The sequence below is a fragment of the Coregonus lavaretus genome (genome assembly GCF_964263955.1).
Source record: "Coregonus lavaretus genome assembly, chromosome: 35".
Taxonomy (NCBI): domain Eukaryota; kingdom Metazoa; phylum Chordata; class Actinopteri; order Salmoniformes; family Salmonidae; genus Coregonus; species Coregonus lavaretus.
In genome coordinates, this window is record NC_140022.1 from 18,548,436 (window position 1) to 18,567,425 (window position 18,990).

General features: G+C 41.9%; 1 protein-coding gene across 1 annotated transcript in view; it reads left to right on the forward strand.

The window, feature by feature from the left end:
* The first annotated feature begins 13,903 nt into the window (after positions 1–13,903).
* The window catches only part of LOC311109677 (nuclear factor erythroid 2-related factor 2-like), a 32,770-nt gene continuing 27,683 nt past the window's right edge, over positions 13,904–18,990 (forward strand). The window contains exon 1 of the mRNA XM_084152641.1: positions 13,904–14,037. Coding sequence (XP_084008767.1) covers positions 13,996–14,037 — 42 coding nt within the window. The 5' untranslated portion in view covers positions 13,904–13,995. The remainder of the gene's footprint in view (positions 14,038–18,990) is intronic.

Sequence of the window (18,990 nt, forward strand, 5' to 3'; positions counted from 1 at the left end):
GCAGTGTGACAGCAAAAAATGTCCTCTTTAATCCAGCCAGCATGTGTGCCCTATCTCATTCTCATCTCGTCCTCCCTTTCTGATGACGTACCATGCAATCTCTGTCCTGTCTGACACATGAGCTGCTTAAACTGTATAAATGTTATTTTAAACAAAAGATATTCACCAGTCCTCTCACATGACATCCATATGTGTTCCCCAGACTCCTGAGGGTCTCCCAGTCAGAACTATTCACACCATGGGTTATTATTAGGCTTGACGTGTGTCCAGTGGGCATGAGTGTCTGGAACCTCGTGATAAACAGGTGGTTTGCTGACTCTCTTACCCCTTACCGCTTAATCTTTCACCTCATTGTCAGGAAATGTACAGAATGTATAGAGCCCACCACTTGATTTATTGCATATTATGCTTTTGGAGCCAATTTCACATTTCTTTTTTTTATGCTACATTTATTGTTTTTCCCCATTTAGTATATATCATTATAAAATATTACAATTGATAATGTGATTATGAATGTATTATGAAATAAATGAACTTGAATCAATTATGCTTATGTGTTGAACTGGAAATATGGAGGTTGACCTAGGCATGCACCTTTTTTTTTTACCAGGCACACTTTCCTTCTGCCTTATAGGGGATTGGCAATATGGGCATACCCCTCGTTCACACCCCTCGTTCATGCTTTTGTTTTGGACCATAAGAGAACAATTTTAGAGAACAAGAACACTAAGACTTTTCTGTAATTTCAAAAGTAAAACACTGTAGGATGCACAGTACAATACCATAAATGTGTTTTACAGCATTCATTACTGTTATTAACTGTAATTTGGAAGCCTCCTGTAAAAATGACTCTAACAGACTGTATTTCTTTACAATAATATCTTATGCCTAAAATGATCAGTTTCAGGCGCCAACCTCATGCTGTCAGGTGAGAAACATGAAGCTTAGACTATTTTAGTAAATATCTTGAAGTGGCTGTGAAGTGGAAGAAAATGTTCAGCAGCTGCTGGGTAGGTGCCTTGTTTATAAGCATATTTATTGCTAGCCAATGTTGAATTACTGCATGTTTCCTTAGCTAACCTAGCTAGCTAGCTAGCTAGCTCAAGTTGACAAAAGCCCTTTCGGTCTGCTCTAAATTGCTCGTAAATATCTAGCTGTGCGACCGAGAAAAACATAACCCAGAGAATATTGAGAATATAGGCTGTATCGCAGCCTCTGGGTGCCATGGAGAATACACTGAGCGCAGATTCGTGACCGTTATGTTTCCACCATTACTACAGAGAAAATGGCTTGTTTCTAGCAGTTCAAAAGATGACCCATATTTTTTCGGATTGACGGGCTGCATTTTACACATAAACCGCGTTGTGGGCCGTACTCGAGAGCCGCTAAAGCTGATGCGAATGACCAGTGCACCATATTGAATCGAGGTGCCTGCCGATCTAAAGTGCAGTGCCACTGGTCAGCTGTAGCCTAACACAGTGTCGGCGGTGGAAACAAGTAACGTGGCAACTTTTCCCCTCCCAGGATTATACAGTATTTCAAGTAGGATAGCAGCCTACACAATAATTAACTAATATTGGTAGCCATCTAGATGTCACCGTGATATACACTACCAGTCAACAGTTTGGACACACCTACTCATTCCTTTGTAAAAAAATTTACATTGTAGAATTATAGTGAAGACATCAAAACTATTACATTTTAGTCATTTAGCAGTCGCTCTTACAGTTAGTGAATACATATTTTTTTTATACTGGCCCCCCGTGGGAATTGAACCCACAACCCTGGCGTTGCAAACGCCATGCTCTATCAACTGAGCTACATCCCTGCCGGCCATTCCCTCCCTACCCTGGGCCAATTGTGCGCCGCCCATGAGTCTCCCGGTCACGGCCGGCTGCGACAGAGCCTGGATTCAAACCAGGATTTCTAGTGGCACAGTTAGCACTGCGATGCAGTGCCTTAGACCACTGCGCCACTCAGGAGTAACACATATGGAATCATGTAGTAACCAAAAAAGTGTTAAACTAATCAAAATATATTTTATATTTGATATTCTTCAAAGTAGCCACCCTTTGCCTTGATGACAGCTTTGCACACTCTTGGCATTCTCTCAACCAGCTTCATGAGATAGTCACCTGGAATGCATTTCAATTAACAGGTGTGCCTTCTTAAAAGTTAATTTGTGGAATTTATTTCCTTCTTACTGTGTTTGAGCCAATCAGTTGTGCTGTGACAAGGTAGGAGGGGTATATAGAAGATAGCCCTATTTGGTAAAAGACCAAGTCCATATTATGGCAAGAACAGATCAAATAAGCAAAGAGAAACGACTGTCCATTATTACTTTAAGACGTGAAGGTCAGTCAATCCGGAAAAGTTAAAGAACTTTGAACGTTTCTTCAAGTGCAGTCGCAAAAACTATTAATCGCTATGATGAAACTGGCTCTCATGAGGACCGCCACAGGAAAGGAAGACCCAGAGCTGCAGAGGATAAGTTAATTAAAGTTACCAGCCTCAGAAATTGCAGCCCAAAGAAATGCTTCACAGAGTTCAAGTAACAGACACATCTCAACATCAACTGTTCAGAGGAGACTGTGTGAATCAGGCTTTCATGGACTAATTGCTGCAAAGAAACCACTACTAAAGGACACCAATAAGAAGAAGAGACTTGCTTGGCCCAAGAAACACGAGCAATGGACATTAGACCAGTGGAAATCTGTCCTTTGGTCTGAGACGCAGAGTAGGTGAACGGATGATCTCTGCATGTGTGGTTCCCACCGTGAAGCATGAAGGAGGAGGTGTGATGGTGTGATGGTGTGGGGGTGCTTTGATGGTGACACTGTCAGTGATTTATTTAAGAATTCAAGGCACACTTAACCAGCATGGCTACCACAGCATTCTGCAGTGATACGCCATCCCATCTCTGCTGTAAAGCAAAATTACAGTTTAAAATGGCCACTGTGGTGCCAGTATAATGCTGTAAATTCACAGGGAAAAGTTTTACAGTGAACATAAGCACCTTGTTCTCTTACCGTTATTGTTCTCTTACGGTGTGCCCACTGTCAATTTCATTCTCATTATAATATATGTTGATTATTATTTGATTATTGTTTTGAAGCGGAGCTTCAGATTCTTTTAGTTGTTGCATTCTGAACCGGGAGTGCATTTAAACTTGTCTTATACAATGGGCTAGAGGGCAACTTCTGATTTTGTTAAACTGGAACGGATAGTCCTTACATTTGTCAAAAACTACCGCTTATTGGGGCGCAGATGTACTGGAGTTAAAAGGAGGAACATTTCAAATGAAGAGGGTAAAGCAAGCAGCACTTCTCGCCTTTTAATCGATATTCCATTACTGGTATGAGATACTTTGTTTGAAGTAACTGAAAGGGATTGAAATGTCGGTGATTGTTTGATTTGTGCTGCTCACTGTGGAGAGAATTATGGTCGCTCTTCCGATTGGCTCTTCTCTGTGTATGGATGACATCATGTGTTGGGCTGCATTCATCAAGCTGTGCTGTTCTGAAATGTGTTAATGCAGACTACTGGTTGGAAACTGATGTGTTGTTGATTGGAATAGAACTGGATTGGAATTTATGATTCATTGATACAGTCTGCTTTATCTGACTGTATTATGGATAATCTGGAGTCTGGAGATTGATTAAGCTTTAAAACTTATAAAAGTCTAAGCCTTTGCTGTTTTAAGATGGTCATACCATGGATCATTTAGCTATTTGATTTTGAATTTTAGGATCCCTGTAGGTATATAGAAAATATATAAAAACATTTGATAAAATATTGAATTTGGGCTTTATATCCCATAGAAACACATTGAATAACACATTCATAAATGGCAAAACAGACAGTCCAAAAATAAATAAGGTTTTGAAGTGTCTGTCCTATATCTAGGAGATATAAGGAAATATTTTTGTTTTTTGGACACATTGTTTTTTATTGTTGGCACAAAACTTCCTCCATACTTCCATACATTTTTTTAAACCGGTACCACGTTACCTTCAGACAAGTCCTGTGACACTTGTGGGGGTCATAGAGAAAAACGGAGAACCTCGTGTTCGTGGGAGTCTCGTCTTTCCATAGAGTGGTCATATTAGGCCAAACCGTTCGGACTCTACAGACGTTTCCGTGAGAAGGCCGATTTTCGGGATGTCTCATGGTCTGACAAACAGCGCTGTAGCTTGGCCACCTTCCACTGCAGATATGAAAGGCTCACATAGGCGGATGCCGGTGGATTGAGACACAGCCCATGCAAAAAACATTGCTACTATTTAGCACATACCGTGAAGTAGAAAGTACGCAGTATGCCATGGCCACAACACAGTAAGTAGGTGGGGCGGGCCGAGTACGGGTGGATTTTTACAAATTCAACAGACATGCATTGCATTAACCAGCCTGAAAATAGCTAATTTCCAATTCGATTTAATTTCTCTAAACTCTGAATAGAATAGGATTGGAGTTATAAGCCTCAGGCTGGTTAAAGGCAGACTATCAAATTTGACCGATACCGTAGCCAATATAGCCCATCTATCCTATTTAAAAAGGACTGAAGACAGAAACTGTTTCAACATGTTTATTAGTGAAACCAAAGTGCTGTAAAATATATAGATTAAATCAAGTAGCCTAGTACACACACCAAAACTTTTCAAATGTTCAAATCAAAAGACTATTGCACAGAAACACTTGGACAGTTGGGTGCATTGCAAATTCAGAACCACTGGACAGCAACATAATAAACAAAACACTGACCATTGGGAATGAGATCAGAATGACTGCTAATGCTTGATCCATAAATTAAATTGCTAGCCTACAGAACTAAAACAATCCATACAGTATGTTCTAATAAAAGGCCATCAGTAACGCAGCCTCATCCCGAGTCCCTGGTGCCAACACATTCAGAAATCAAAAGATGGTGTAATATTTAGAAGGCGAAGAGAACAAGAATACTGTAGTATTGTCCCGATGTCAAACTAATTTCAGCTTTGACAACAGCTGATCAATTAGATATGGGGATGCACTACCAAAATCAACGAATAGCGGGAAACAACGCAATCGCGCATGACGCATTCTCAGTATGCAAAAATATAATGTTTTTTAGTATGTAGATTTCTTTTAAATTGAGTATGGTTTAAATACCAGGATGTTATACTCATTTCGGCTCAATGAGAAAACAGAAATCCCCTTTGAGTAATAATAAAAAAAAATCACTTAGCCTACATTTGAACAACATCGAAGAAGCTTCTCTCACAGCCCACCTCTTCCAATCCATTGTGGAAAAGTGTGCATCGAATTCTACTAGATGAAGAGCCGAAATGAGTATAACATCCTGGTATTTAAACCATACTCGATAAAAAAATAAAAAATAAACTATAAAACGTTATATTTTTGCATACTGAGAATGCATCATACGCGATTGCGTTGTTTCCCACTATTTGTTGATTTTGGTTGCTCATCCCCATATCTAATTGATCAGCTGTTGTCAAAGCTGAAATTAGTTTGACATCCGGCCATTTAAAGTATACTCGATTTAACGAAATGTTGCATACTATGAAACTTTATTTTTTTGCATACTCAAACCGCCTACTATTTAGGATGCTAGTATGGGTGTTCGCACACAGCCTCTATCTCAAATGTCATCAAAACCATGGAAAATCATCTGCATCATCTACTAGGCTCAAACTGGAGGCCAAGAAGGCAGCATTGCTGGTGAAATCAACACATGGAAAAAATAAACAAGCATTGGAAAAGGAAGAGGCTCTGCTTAGATCTTAAAAGGAGGAACTGGAGCGTAAAGATCAGTTAGCATCGAACAGTGCTAAGCTGCAAGTGTTCACTGAATTTGAGACCTCACAAGGAATAAGAAGCCAACCAAGCAGGGACGGCTTGTTCAATAGGGCGATATGGGCGACGCACTGCCAAACGGGAAAAGGAAGGGATTTTTTTTCTAATCAATTATAAAAAATAAAATAAAATAAAATAATAAAAAAAATATATAAATTTATAAAAAATTATATCACGGCAACAGCAGTTATCAGTGTTCACGTCTGATCTGCCAGCCACTAAATGTCAAATCAGGCTAAAGTCGTGCTTCAAATGGCCCGCCCGTTTTTTGGGCGATTTCAGTCAGGTTGAAAATCGCCCAGAAGTCTCTCATAGCCTGTCATGTAAAATCTATTTGTTTCACATTTCAAAGCTTTCAATACATTCTCTATGGGTGTCTGTGGGCTTGCACTTACGCGCTTTCGTCATACATAACGTAACCACGAATGAACGTAACTAAGAAAAGACCAGGTAGCAGCCTCAATCAATTCACTACTACTATCAAAATGGCTAGGCTTCAGTCCAACTCGATTGTGTCTTTGAAAGAAGTTCCTTTTTGTCGGCGAACAAATTAAGATAAATTGGCAACGAAACAATTAGGACCTCCCAGACCAAATTTAATAATTCAACAGGTTTCTACTAAAGGCGGAAAGTCCTACACCCGAGGATTTTCCAAAAATTGGTACTAACGAAAAAAGACATTGCCACTCACTCAACTGGATGACGAGGGATACAGGCTAGCTGTCCGCCGCCACAACGATGAGGTTAGTGTTGATAATCACAAGTTTACTGGATGTGGATATGGTGTAATAAAGGCAGTTTATTCAGAGGTAAATATATCTGGAATCGCGTTCACGGACCCGTTCGTCAAACTCTTAGGGAGCTATAAATTAAGCCCCATTACTTACCATATCAGATAAGAGAAATTGCTGCAGCTACATATATTTTACATCCTGGCCCTACATAGTTCACTATTTGCATCACTTACCAAAATATTACATGTGGTCATATATGCTTGGAAAGTGGAGATGCCATAGAACGTCAAAAAAGTAAACATTGCTGGAGACACATTGCCGTTTTGGAGAAGACATCGCGTTTGCTAGCGAAGAGATTTGTTGTGGCAAATGAACTTGGGCTGGGAATTGCCAGGAACCTCACGATAAGATATATGCATCAGCATTGCGAGTCTCATGATTCTATACGTATTGCGATTCGATACTGTGATTTTATTGCGCACCATATGTCTGTTGCAGAGGGATCAGAAAGCCATGAGAACGAGTTTTGATCAGTCATGGAAATAAAAGTGCTGAAAACAAATTTGCTCCCAATGTGAAAAGATTGAGAACAAGCTATGAAGGAACAATAATGGTGTTTTGGTGCAGGTACAGCCAACTAGCGCTAAAATATTGCGATATTGTCAATACAGTATATCGTAAAGTATCACTATGTAACTCGATTTCTTTCACCCCAATCCCTCAAATTAACGGTAAATAACTGAATTGTTTGCCCCACATTTAGCTAAGATGATTAGCTAGCCAGCTAAAATGTTTTATTTAGTTAGCAGTCGCATCTACAATAGTTTACTGTCAATAACATGTCTCCAAAAATGACGTGGTGTCTCCAATTGTGTTGACATTTTACAATTGCAATGCGCATCCATGAGTATCCACTTTCTGTAGCTCAGCTGGTAGAGCATGGTGCTTGTAACGCCAAGGTAGTGGGTTCGATCCCCGGGACCACCCATACACAAAAATGTATGCACGCATGACTGTAAGTCGCTTTGGATAAAAGCGTCTGCTAAATGGCATATTATTATTATTATTATTATTATTATTATTATCTGAAGAGAGCCCCGAAACATTGTGTGCAGACATTTTATGCAATAAATGAAGTAGGTTCAATCTAGTAGTTCTGATCTTCTGATTGGTCCTGATGAGTTGGGCGAGGTCCCCTGCAGGCTACTGTCACTGTTGCATTGGCTCTGAGTCGGGTTCTCTGTCTTCAAATGTTCAGCCTAAGAGAGGGGATTTTTGTGTGTGTGTGTGTGTGTGTTTAACAGTGATGATGTGTGTGTGTGTGTGTGTGTTTAACAGTGATGATGTGTGTGTGTGTGTGTTTGTGTGTGTGTGTGTCCTCAGAGCAAGAACTCGTGAGTTGGAAGAACTGAGAGGCCTATGGCGTGGGTGTTGTCCTTGGCCACCTGCTGACAAGGCTGACAAGATAGGACCCTTTTGTCCATTGTTATTGGATAGGAACAGAACTTATAACCAGCTCCTGACCTAAATAGATCTTAGCACAACATTTTACTCAACATATCATATTCCATATTCACTATAACAAATATATTTACTACGACATTAGCAAGAACCGCCACATCCTCAGCCGGCTAATCCAGTGTGTGAAGTTTTGCGGAGTGTTTGAGTTAGCTTTGCGAGGCAAAGATGAAACTGAGGGCTCCACTAACCCTGGTAAGCCAACACTTTTGAGATCAGTCAATAAATGCTTCTGGTATTGACTTATATGCTGCCCCTGTCTTCATGTTGTTGCTGGACATATCTTTTTTTAAATGTGTGTAGGTCACCTAAATCATCAGAAAAATTGCCCCTCCTGAGAATTTTTTCAGGAGCCGCCACTGCAACCAAGTGATAGAATGAATGATTATTTAAAAGTCATGGGAATGTCTGAGGATACCTTTTGAGGCTCTACTGTGTAAAGTAATGGTTACCACCACTCAGACCATCACAGGGCCACCCTGTGGCACTAGTACAGGAACTCTCATGTCAGGTCTGGAAACCCCTCCTTCCACTGTGTCTACTCAGGGTCAAGGACAAGGTCACCTGTTAATTAAGACAAAGTGCAACAACCACAGATCACTCTGTTCGATATAGTTCAACAAATGTTGGAATAGAGCATGATGTTAGACTACACGATGTCAGGCCTAGAGATGGTAGGCCATGCACACCTCCCACCAATCCTCCTATTGATCCCAACCTCCCTACTAACCCTACTAATCCAGGGTGGAGCTGCTGATAAAGGCAGTCTTGTCAACATTATGGTATGCCAGAATAACATCACAGAAATTCTGGTAAAGCAACAGAGTTTATCATTACTAACAACTCTTAGCATATCTGTTTTCAAGGGTGATCCATTGGATTAGAAGTTCTTCATACAGGCATTTGAACATGGCATTGAAGACAGAACTGAAAATAGCAAAGACAGGCTAGACATCGCGGAGAGGTTACCATGGAACAGCCAAGAGAACTGGTACGCAGTTGCCAACACATTGAAAGCAACAGTGGTTACACAGAAGCTAAAAGGCTTCTCGAGAAGCATGAGAACAGAATAGCCACCGCTTACATTGACAAAGCTCTCAGCTGGCATACAATCAATAATTGTATGTTTAGGGTAAAGAGATGAGGTAGTCATTCCAAAATCATGTTAAACACTATTATTGCACACAGAGTGAGTCCATGCAACTTATATGACTTGTTAAGCACATTTTTACTCCTGAACTTATTTAGGCATGCCATAACAAAGGGGTTGAATACTTTTTGACTCAAGACATTTCAGCTTTTCATTTTTTATTAATTTGTAAACATTTCTAAAAACACATTTCCACTTTGACATTATGGGTAATTGTGTGTAGGCAAGTGACAAAAAAATCTAAATTCAATTAATTTTAAATTCAGGCTGTAACACAAGATGTGGAAAAAGTCAAGGGGTGTGAATAATTTTTGAAGGCACTGTATATCTCTTTATCATGCTTGGGAAAACTTTGGAAGAGATTTCCTAAATTAAAATGACTTGGAGCTGATTTGATGGTGTTTTTACGGTCTTGTGTCCAACAATTAAAAAATATATAAATAATATTTGTTTTTTTTGCTCAGAACATGGGGGGCAAAATAAAATAACCTGCGAGCCAAATTAAGCCTGTGGGCCGCCAGTTGGGGAATCCTGGCCTATATTATCCATTGCTTATGAAAGATATTTACAGTCCATATCCATTCCCCATAGGCCTTTATCATAGGCTGACAAAATAGACCTAGGCCTACATGACCCTGGATAATTGAGAGTGGAATACCCCTATTCCATTAGGCTAGGCCAATTTAGGCTACTTACATACAACTTTTTTTTTAATTACACCCAATGGAATTGCCTTTGGCGCTCTGGCTTACATTAAAAGGATAAAAACAGACATAAAACATACACATTACACACATTGAGCATTTACATGTCAGATCATCAGTCTTATTTGGGATAAAATACTTTTAAGGCCATTCTTCTGAGCGAGTGGCACCTTTAGTCTCTGACCAGATGGCAGCATTTGGAACGATGCTTGGAGTGCTTTCCTTGTAAGGTTGTGTTTGTACAGTTCATGGAGTGGTGGCTGTTTGCTGCCAACTATTTTGCTGGCCTGATTGACAAAATCGTGTATTTATAAAATCATATATTTAATTAGGCCTATTTGGTTGTATTGCCAACAAGCCTATGGGATACACCTAATAGACTATACCCACTAGATGTCACTGAATGAAAAGGAAACATTCTGGGTGTATTTTGATGGCGAGATCTCAGTGTCCAGACAGCGTGGATGTGATCACTCAGATTGCACGTTGCCAGACAGTTGGAGGAAGAGGCGACGCAAGAGAGTGCTGAACATTTCGGACGGGTTAGCCAAGAACAAGATAAGAAAATTGAGAGATAGGCAGCGATGCCAGAGTCCCCTGGTGTGAACCAGGAGTATGGTGGAAGTAACTTTAGAAAATATTTGGTTGGAGAGCCTCGTAAATGGCGTCCCTTGAGAAAGCAAGAACAAGATGTATGTCAGGAGAAGTGCATTATTATCATAAGGAGACGTATACAGTGAGGGAAAAAAGTATTTGATCCCCTGCTGATTTTCTACGTTTCCCCACCGACAAAGACATGATCAGTCTATAATTTTAATGGTAGGTTTATTTGAACAGTGAGAGACAGAATAACAACAGAAAAATCCAGAAAAACGCATGTTGAAAATGTTATAAATTGATTTGCATTTTAATGAGGGAAATAAGTATTTGACCCCTCTGCAAAACATGACTTAGTACTTGGTGGCAAAACCCTTGTTGGTAATCACAGAGGTCAGACGTTTCTTGTAGTTGGCCACCAGGTTTGCACACATCTCAGGAGGGATTTTGTCCCACTCCTCTTTGCAGATCTTCTCCAAGTCATTAAGGTTTCGAGGCTGATGTTTGGCAACTCGAACCTTCAGATCCCTCCACAGATTTCCTATGGGATTAAGGTCTGTTGACTGGCTAGGCCACTCCAGGACCTTAATGTGCCTCTTCTTGAGCCACTCCTTTGTTGACTTGGCAGTGTGTTTTGGGTCATTGTCATGCTGGAATACCCATCCACGATCCAGTTTCAATGCCCTGGCTGAGGGAAGGAGGTTCTCACCCAAGATTTGACGGTACATGGCCCCGTCCATCGTCCCTTTGATGCGGTGAAGTTGTCCTGTCCCCTTAGCAGAAAAACACCCCCAAAGCATAATGTTTCCACCTCCATGTTTGACGGTGGGGATGGTGTTCTTGGGGTCATAGGCAGCATTCCTCCTTCTCCAAACATGGCGAGTTGAGTTGATGCCAAAGAGCTCGATTTTGGTCTCATCTGACCACAACACTTTCACCCAGTTCTCCTCTGAATCATTCAGATGTTCATTGGCAAACATCAGACGGGCCTGTATATGTGCTTTCTTGAGCAGGGGACCTTGCGGGCGCTGCAGGATTTCAGTCCTTCACGGCGTAGTGTGTAACCAATTGTTTTCTTGGTGACTATGGTCCCAGCTGTCTTGAGATCATTGACAAGATCCTCCCGTGTAGTTCTGGGCTGATTCCTCACCGTTCTCATGATCATTGCAACTCCACGAGGTGAGATCTTGCATGGAGCCCCAGGCCGAGGGAGATTTACAGTTATTTTGTGTGTCTTCCATTTGCGAATAATCGCACCAACTGGTGTCACCTTCTCACCAAGCTGCTTGGCGATGGTCTTGTAGCCCATTCCAGCCTTGTGTAGGTCTACAATCTTGTCCCTGACATCCTTGGAGAGCTCTTTGGTCTTGGCCATGGTGGAGAGTTTGGAATCTATTTGATTGATTGCTTCTGTGGACAGGTGTCTTTTATACAGGTAACAAACTGAGATTAGGAGCACTCCCTTTAAGAGTGTGCTCCTAATCTCAGCTCGTTACCTGTGTAAAAGACACCTGGGAGCCAGAAATCTTTCTGATTGAGAGGGGGTCAAATACTTATTTCCCTCATTTAAATGCAAATCAATTTATAACATTTTTGACATGCGTTTTTCTGGATTTTGTTGTTGTTATTCTGTCTCTCACTGTTCAAATAAACCTACCATTAAAATTATAGACTGATAATTTCTTTGTCAGTGGGCAAACGTACAAAATCAGCAGGGGATCAAATACTTTTTTCCCTCACTGTACTTGGAATACGGAGGAGGAATGGAGGGAAAAAGAGAGGCAGAGGAGGTCTAAGAGAGAGAGGGAGGAAGATTGTGAGCTTGAGTCGGTTAAAAATGGCAGAAAAAAGGGAGAAGAATGGTAGAAAATGTAAGCAGTGTGAGCTGAAGACAGGAGGATAAATGGAAGTGAATGAGGGTGAAGTATCGGAGATGATAGGTGTGGTGAAGTACTCGGAGCCCGAAGCTTACACCGAGGGTCAGGATAAAGATGAGTCTGTGACAGTAGGAGTTACGTTTTTGGAAAAAGTGGACCCTTGCCTTTTGGCTGATCCATTTGTGGTTTCAGGTTGTGTGAAAACAGAGTTGGGTACAGTGGAATCAATGAGGGTAACCAGAAGTGGTCTAGTGTTAATTGTTTGTGTTTCTGCTGGTCAGAGGGAGAAGGCGCTCTGAGTTAAACAAATGGGGGCAAGAAATGTGAATTGTTTCGCTCTCAAGAAAAGGGCGCCATTGAAAGGAGTGATTACTGGGGTAGCAGTAAATGTAAAAGTTGACAAACTGAAGGGGAATATTCCCTGTGTTTATGATGCTCGTCGTTTGGTGCGACGCAAACAGGGTGGCGAGAGTGGGGAAACAGAAGTCATTGTCTGTTCTTTTGAGTTTTGAAGTTGAGTCTTTGCCCGACAAAGTGAAGGTAGTTATCCTGTACGAGCTTATGTGCCGAATACATTACGGTATTACAGGTGTCAAACTTATGGGAATGTGGCAGCAGTGTGTAGGAGGGAGGTTCCAAGGTGTGAGAAGTGTGCAGAAGGGCATGAGACAAAGGAATGTGTAGCATTGGGGAAAGTAATGGTATGTGCTAATTGTATGGGTGCCCATGGGACTGGGGACCAGAAATGTCCCATGCGAGAGAGGCAGGTTGAGGTTTCCAGGGTAAGAGTAGTGCAGAAGTTGTCATATGCTGAGGCAGTGAAGAAAGTAGAGGAAGATGGGTCAAGGGGGAGGAGTGGTGAGAGTAGTAGATCTGTACCAGTACAGAGGGCTAGGCCAACAAGTGATATATGTTTCAGTAAGATTGGATTTTTAGCATTTATAGCAATGGTTATTAATTGTACTGCATGGATGGAATGTAAGTCGAATAAAATTGAGGTTGTGGTGGCAGCTGCAGAGAGGCATTTGGGTGTGCGAGACTTGACATCAGAAGAGTTACAGGGTGTGTTAAGTGGTGATGTCCCATCCTTTCAGATTGAGGGCATGAGGTATGAATAAATAGAGTAGGGTGGTGTTAATTTTATTTTATATATTTTTTTGAATTTGTGAGTAGTGTTAGATGGTAGAGTATTTCTTTATTTTTCAAGCAAAATATAAGGGAGTTGTACTCCAGTCGACTAGGTGGCGGTAATGCAACATATTGGATGCCAACCGCCGTTAAACCTCATCGAAGAAGAAGAAGAAGCAGTCCAGACAGCGCCAGGGGCCGATCCCACGGTCAGGCTGGCGCGGCTAGTGGAAGGGCCGTTCAGCGGCTGGGGTTTCTTTACGCTTTCATTATTTCTAGACCTCATCTTTTATTTCTATACAAGTGAACTAGCTTTATATTCAGGACGCTGTTCGGTAAGATTTCATTTGATTTGTGTTAGTGTAAGGGACTTTAAAGATAATTGCGGCTCTGGGCGTTTAACCGCAAATTCACAAGGGAATATCAACTGCGCAATGATGGAGGTAGATTTGTCAAGTGTTCATCGAAGTCAACAGGTAAGAGAAGGGGCCGAATAACATACTTACCTTTATAGGCGGCCTAACTAATTTGTTTGTGACTATAGAAATTGTGTCATAAACCATTGTTGTTTTCTTACGGTAGGCTACTTATAATGTTGCAGTATAGGCAACATAATATAGTAGACAGAGGAGTAGGGCTAAGAAACTGCATCATAAAGTAGACAAGGCAACCTGGATTAGGCTACTTTGATATGTAGCCTAAATAAAGCCTAATACATGTAGCATAATAAATAAACGTGGATTGAAATGATTTCAATAGTCATAGAATCTCACTTTTTCGATCATTTGCTTGTTGTGAACCGTTTCTCATACATCTGTAGAAAAATCTGCAAAGTCATTGGACCGCCGCATACTTTAGTTCTTTACCACAGCTGTAACAAAGTTTCAACCTGTTTCATAAAGATTCAAATCCATATGTTTTAGGTAGAATTTGAAAGCAGGACGTCTTTGAATGGGTCCGGAAAAAAACATTTGATACATAATGCGATGCAGTTTGTTTTGTGTCGAGAACAGTTTGTTTTGTGTAGGGTACCCCCCCACACACAGCGTGGGGGTACCCTATAGCGTGTGATCTCTGTATTGATGGCATATCATCAGTTGCCACCTTTGCTCAGTCCACTAGGTACACAATTGTAGGCGGTCTCATAGAGGAATGTTTGTTTGTAAAACTTATGTTTTGAAGTTCTTGGGCAAATATGTATCAAAACGATGTATCAAACCAAAATATTTTTTCAAAGCATTGTATTCAGATAAAATAATACATTTGTCTTAACTAAACATTCTCAGTAAAGGTAACAGACACATTTTACTTGATATAACTGTGATATGTGGTTGAATGCACTGACTTTAAGTCGTTCTACATAAGTGTCTGCTAAAATGACCAAAATGAAATGTGAAAAAGAACCTGCAAAGCACAGTGGGTGTTGTTATAATAAAGTCTGCCCCCAAACAGTTTGTATTTTAATCAAATTTGGCCTTGTTTCAGGGGTGGAGCTCATAAGACTAGTGGCCAGTGTGCTTTGCAAGTGTTCATGTTAACATTTACATTTAGGTAATTTAGCAGACAATCTTAATATAGCAAAGTGCTATCAAGACTACTTATACCAATGCAGCAAATTTGGGGTGACAGAGGGCCACAAAATTGTGAACCGCTATTAAAAAAAAAAACATGGTAAGGAAAAGTATTTTGAACTTGTTACAAAATACATTGGATTGTAGTTCAGGCCAGCGAAAATACAAAAAAATACTCCAAAGTAATTGAAATACATGTAACAGAAATATTGCGCATCTCTGATTATAGGCCTACTGCACTTTATCAAGCTGAGCTGTAGGCTTATTGTATGATGTAGTTGGACCTTGTAGGTGGATGAACAGCTCTCTTGTTATGATGGAATGTGTCGTTGTATACACATCAATGAAGAGCCACAGCAGTAAATATGACCGACTTCATTTATTTTGTATGAATTTTTTTACCCCTTTTTCTCCCCAATTTCGTGATATCCATTGGTAGTTAGGCTTGTCTCATCGCTGCTACTCCTGTACGGACTCGGGAGAGGCGAAGGTCGAGAGCCATGTGTCCTACGAAACACGACCCTGCCAAGCTGCACTGCTTCTTTACACATTGCAATCTTTCTGCGATATGGCACAGTATTTCACCAGTGGGAATCATCGGGTCAGTTGCGGGACTGACGCCGTTAGTTTCAGTCCCCCTCAAAGCGGAAAATGTAACATCGGAAGCAGAATACACTCTGCACGTCGATGCATTTATTCCTGAGACGGCCGCAATGCTTGCGGAAGTGTCCGTAGGACAAGAGAAGTTAATCTCAGCTACAGTATCACATGACTCCAAGGAGGAGTGAAGTGGCTCATTCACAGAGACTGCTGGCTTGAAATCATGAAAGGACTGGTCAATCAGGTTTGCTGATTGAATGTGACAAGATATTGTAATATGTCCTTGGGTCAGATGGTTCACAGAGAAGTTTTGAGACATCTTTTTCGAAAGGGGTTCTTTTGATAGATGCTCTTTGTGGATGACTGTGTCGCAGTCAGCGGTAGGAGACAACAGTATGGTCAGTGGAGACGTCTTGGACGTGTAGTTTCAGCATGAGTCGCATTGTGAGAGGCGAGGTAGTCTGTGTAAAACCTTGAAGTGAAGTATCTCATCGTTCCGTTTTCAACAAACATTTAGCTGGGTTCAAAGCCCTTTTGAGAACATTGAACAACGTTTGAGAGATGAGCGATATTGTTGAGCCCGAATCAATTAGCGCATGACAGGTTAAGCAGTCCTCCAGGACTGTTTCCAGGTATGGGCTGTTTGAGTTGCGTTTTGTGGTCATATTCCCCACAAAGTGCAGTGGTCGTTCGTAACGACGTGATGTCATTCCTGTTCATGGTGAAAACAGATTGACTTATCGGGTTTCGAGTGGAATTGGCTCTTGCGATGTGCTTGACCTTTTTCTTCGCAACATTTGTATCAGAGACTATAGACAAAGCTTGTGGGCTTGTCTTGATTGAGCGGGCCCTGGATAGGTTCTCGAGTGAGAGCGGAAGTAATTTGATTGTTTAACGTCCTTGCTAAGGGTGTTAATTCTGGCGGACCTGTTGTCCGGCAATTCCACGTCTAGTCATAGTGACTTGTCTTTTTCCTGTTTATCAAATTCTTTCTGGTTCTTTATTTCTCTTAGCAGAGCTTTTAGCGAGTATTGGCGTATGCTTCTGTCGTCATTGAACCCTTTTTCACCCTTGTTACCCTTGTGCTCTGACACTTTGGTTGGATTGGGTGCAGGAACGTAGCGATCCAGTCGATTGTAGCGGTAGTAGTTTCGCTGGCGACGTACTTTACAGTTATTTCAACCGTGGTGGGTATTGGTATCGTGGTTTGGTGGTAGAAACCGTTGTTGTGCATCTTCTCTTGATGCTTCAATACCTGATAATGCACCCTCTAACTGGAGTGAGTGCTCCTGTTCAAACTCAAAAATCGAGATGTCAGGGCTCTTAGTGCTGTGCACTTTTGATGCCTCAAAAGCTGTGCTCGCAAGCGCTCTGAGTTCTGAGATTGGCAAACCAACGTGGGCTGTAGGGCATGTTCGACAGAAACATTTGTTTGAATGGTAATTGCTCTTCCATTCCGGATTCAGTGAGTATGCCAAAGTAAGCTGAACGAAGCCTATGATAGTAAGCTTGTGGGTGTTCTTTCCGAGCTTGCTTGACAGTGTTAGCCAGCGAGCTGTCGTGTTTGCGAGTCGCAGAACCGCTGAATTCTATTTTCAAAGCTGTGGCAAGTTTAGTGTAGTCATTTTGCACGTGTTGCTGTTAGAGACGAATGAACCATGTCACGTGTCTATTCGACGTTCGCTTCAACAAGTAAAGCCTGTCAGTACCCATAGCGTTCGGGTAGCCATTCAAGGCGTCCTCTATGTCTGCTAGGAACTTCTCAGCGTCATTTGGCTTACCTGGAATGGGGTCAAAGGTGCGGATGTTTTTGACGAGTTTGTCAAGGCGTTCCGTGCAAAGTGTGTAGGAGGGTTGGCTTCATCCTGTGGGGAATTTTGGGCCGAAAAGGCCAAGAGGAGAAGCGAAGCTTTGGCTTTGTTGGCGAGGAGGTGCCATATTACCCTGTGCCGAATGGCCAAGATGGGGAAGACTGAGGGACAAGATCTGCAAGAGGCAAAGTGTGAAACCTTCTGTCATTTTCACTCCTTTGTGTACCGAGCTCCAGTTGCGAGCTTGGTTGCTTAACTGGGTAGTCACGCTGTAGTGCGTGACTGTTCTGGAATTCCTCCAGATTTGCATTTTATTGCATGACATAAGTATTTGATACATCAGAAAAGCAGAACTTAATATTTGGTACAGAAACCTTTGTTTGTAATTACAGAGATCATACGTTTCCTGTAGGTCTTGACCAGGTTTGTGCACACTGCAGCAGGGATTTTGGCCCACTCCTCCATACAGACCTTCTCCAGATCCTTCAGGTTTCGGGGCTGTCGCTGGGCAATACAGACGTTCAGCTCCCTCCAAAGATGTTCTATTGGGTTCAGGTCTGGAGACTGGCTAGGCCACTCCAGGACCTTGAGATGCTTCTTACGGAGCCACTCCTTAGTTGCCCTGGCTGTGTGTTTTGGGTCGTTGTCATGCTGGAAGACCCAGCCACGACACATCTTCAATGCTCTTACTGAGGGAAGGAGGTTGTTGGCCAAGATCTCGCGATACATGGCCCCATCCATCCTCCCCTCAATACGGTGCAGTCGTCCTGTCCCCTTTGCAGAAAAGCATCCCCAAAGAATGTTTCCACCTCCATGCTTCACGGTTGGGATGGTGTTCTTGGGGTTGTACTCATCCTTCTTCTTCCTCCAAACACGGCGAGTGGAGTTTAGACCAAAAAGCTCTATTTTAGTCTCATCAGACCACATGACCTTCTCCCATTCCTCCTCTGGATCATCTAGATGGTCATTGGCAAACTTCAGACGGGCCTGGACATGCGCTGGCTTGAGCAGGGGGACCTTGCGTGGGCTGCAGGATTTTAATCCATGACGGCGTAGTGTGTTACTATTGGTTTTCTTTGAGACTGTGGTCCCAGCTCTCTTCAGGTCATTGACCAGGTCCTGCCGTGTAGTTCTGGGCTGATCCCTCACCTTCCTCATGATCATTGATGCCCCACGAGGTGAGATCTAGCATGGAGCCCCAGACCGAGGGTGATTGACCATCATCTTGAACTTCTTCCATGTTCTAATAATTGCGCCAACTGTTGTTGCCTTCTCACCAAGCTGCTTGCCTATTGTCCTGTAGCCCATCCCAGCCTTGTGCAGGTCTACAATTTTATCCCTGATGTCCCTACACAGCTCTCTGGTCTTGGCCATTGTGAGAGGTTGGAGTCTGTTTGAGTGTGTGGACAGGTGTCTTTTATACAGGTAACAAGTTCAAACTTGTGCA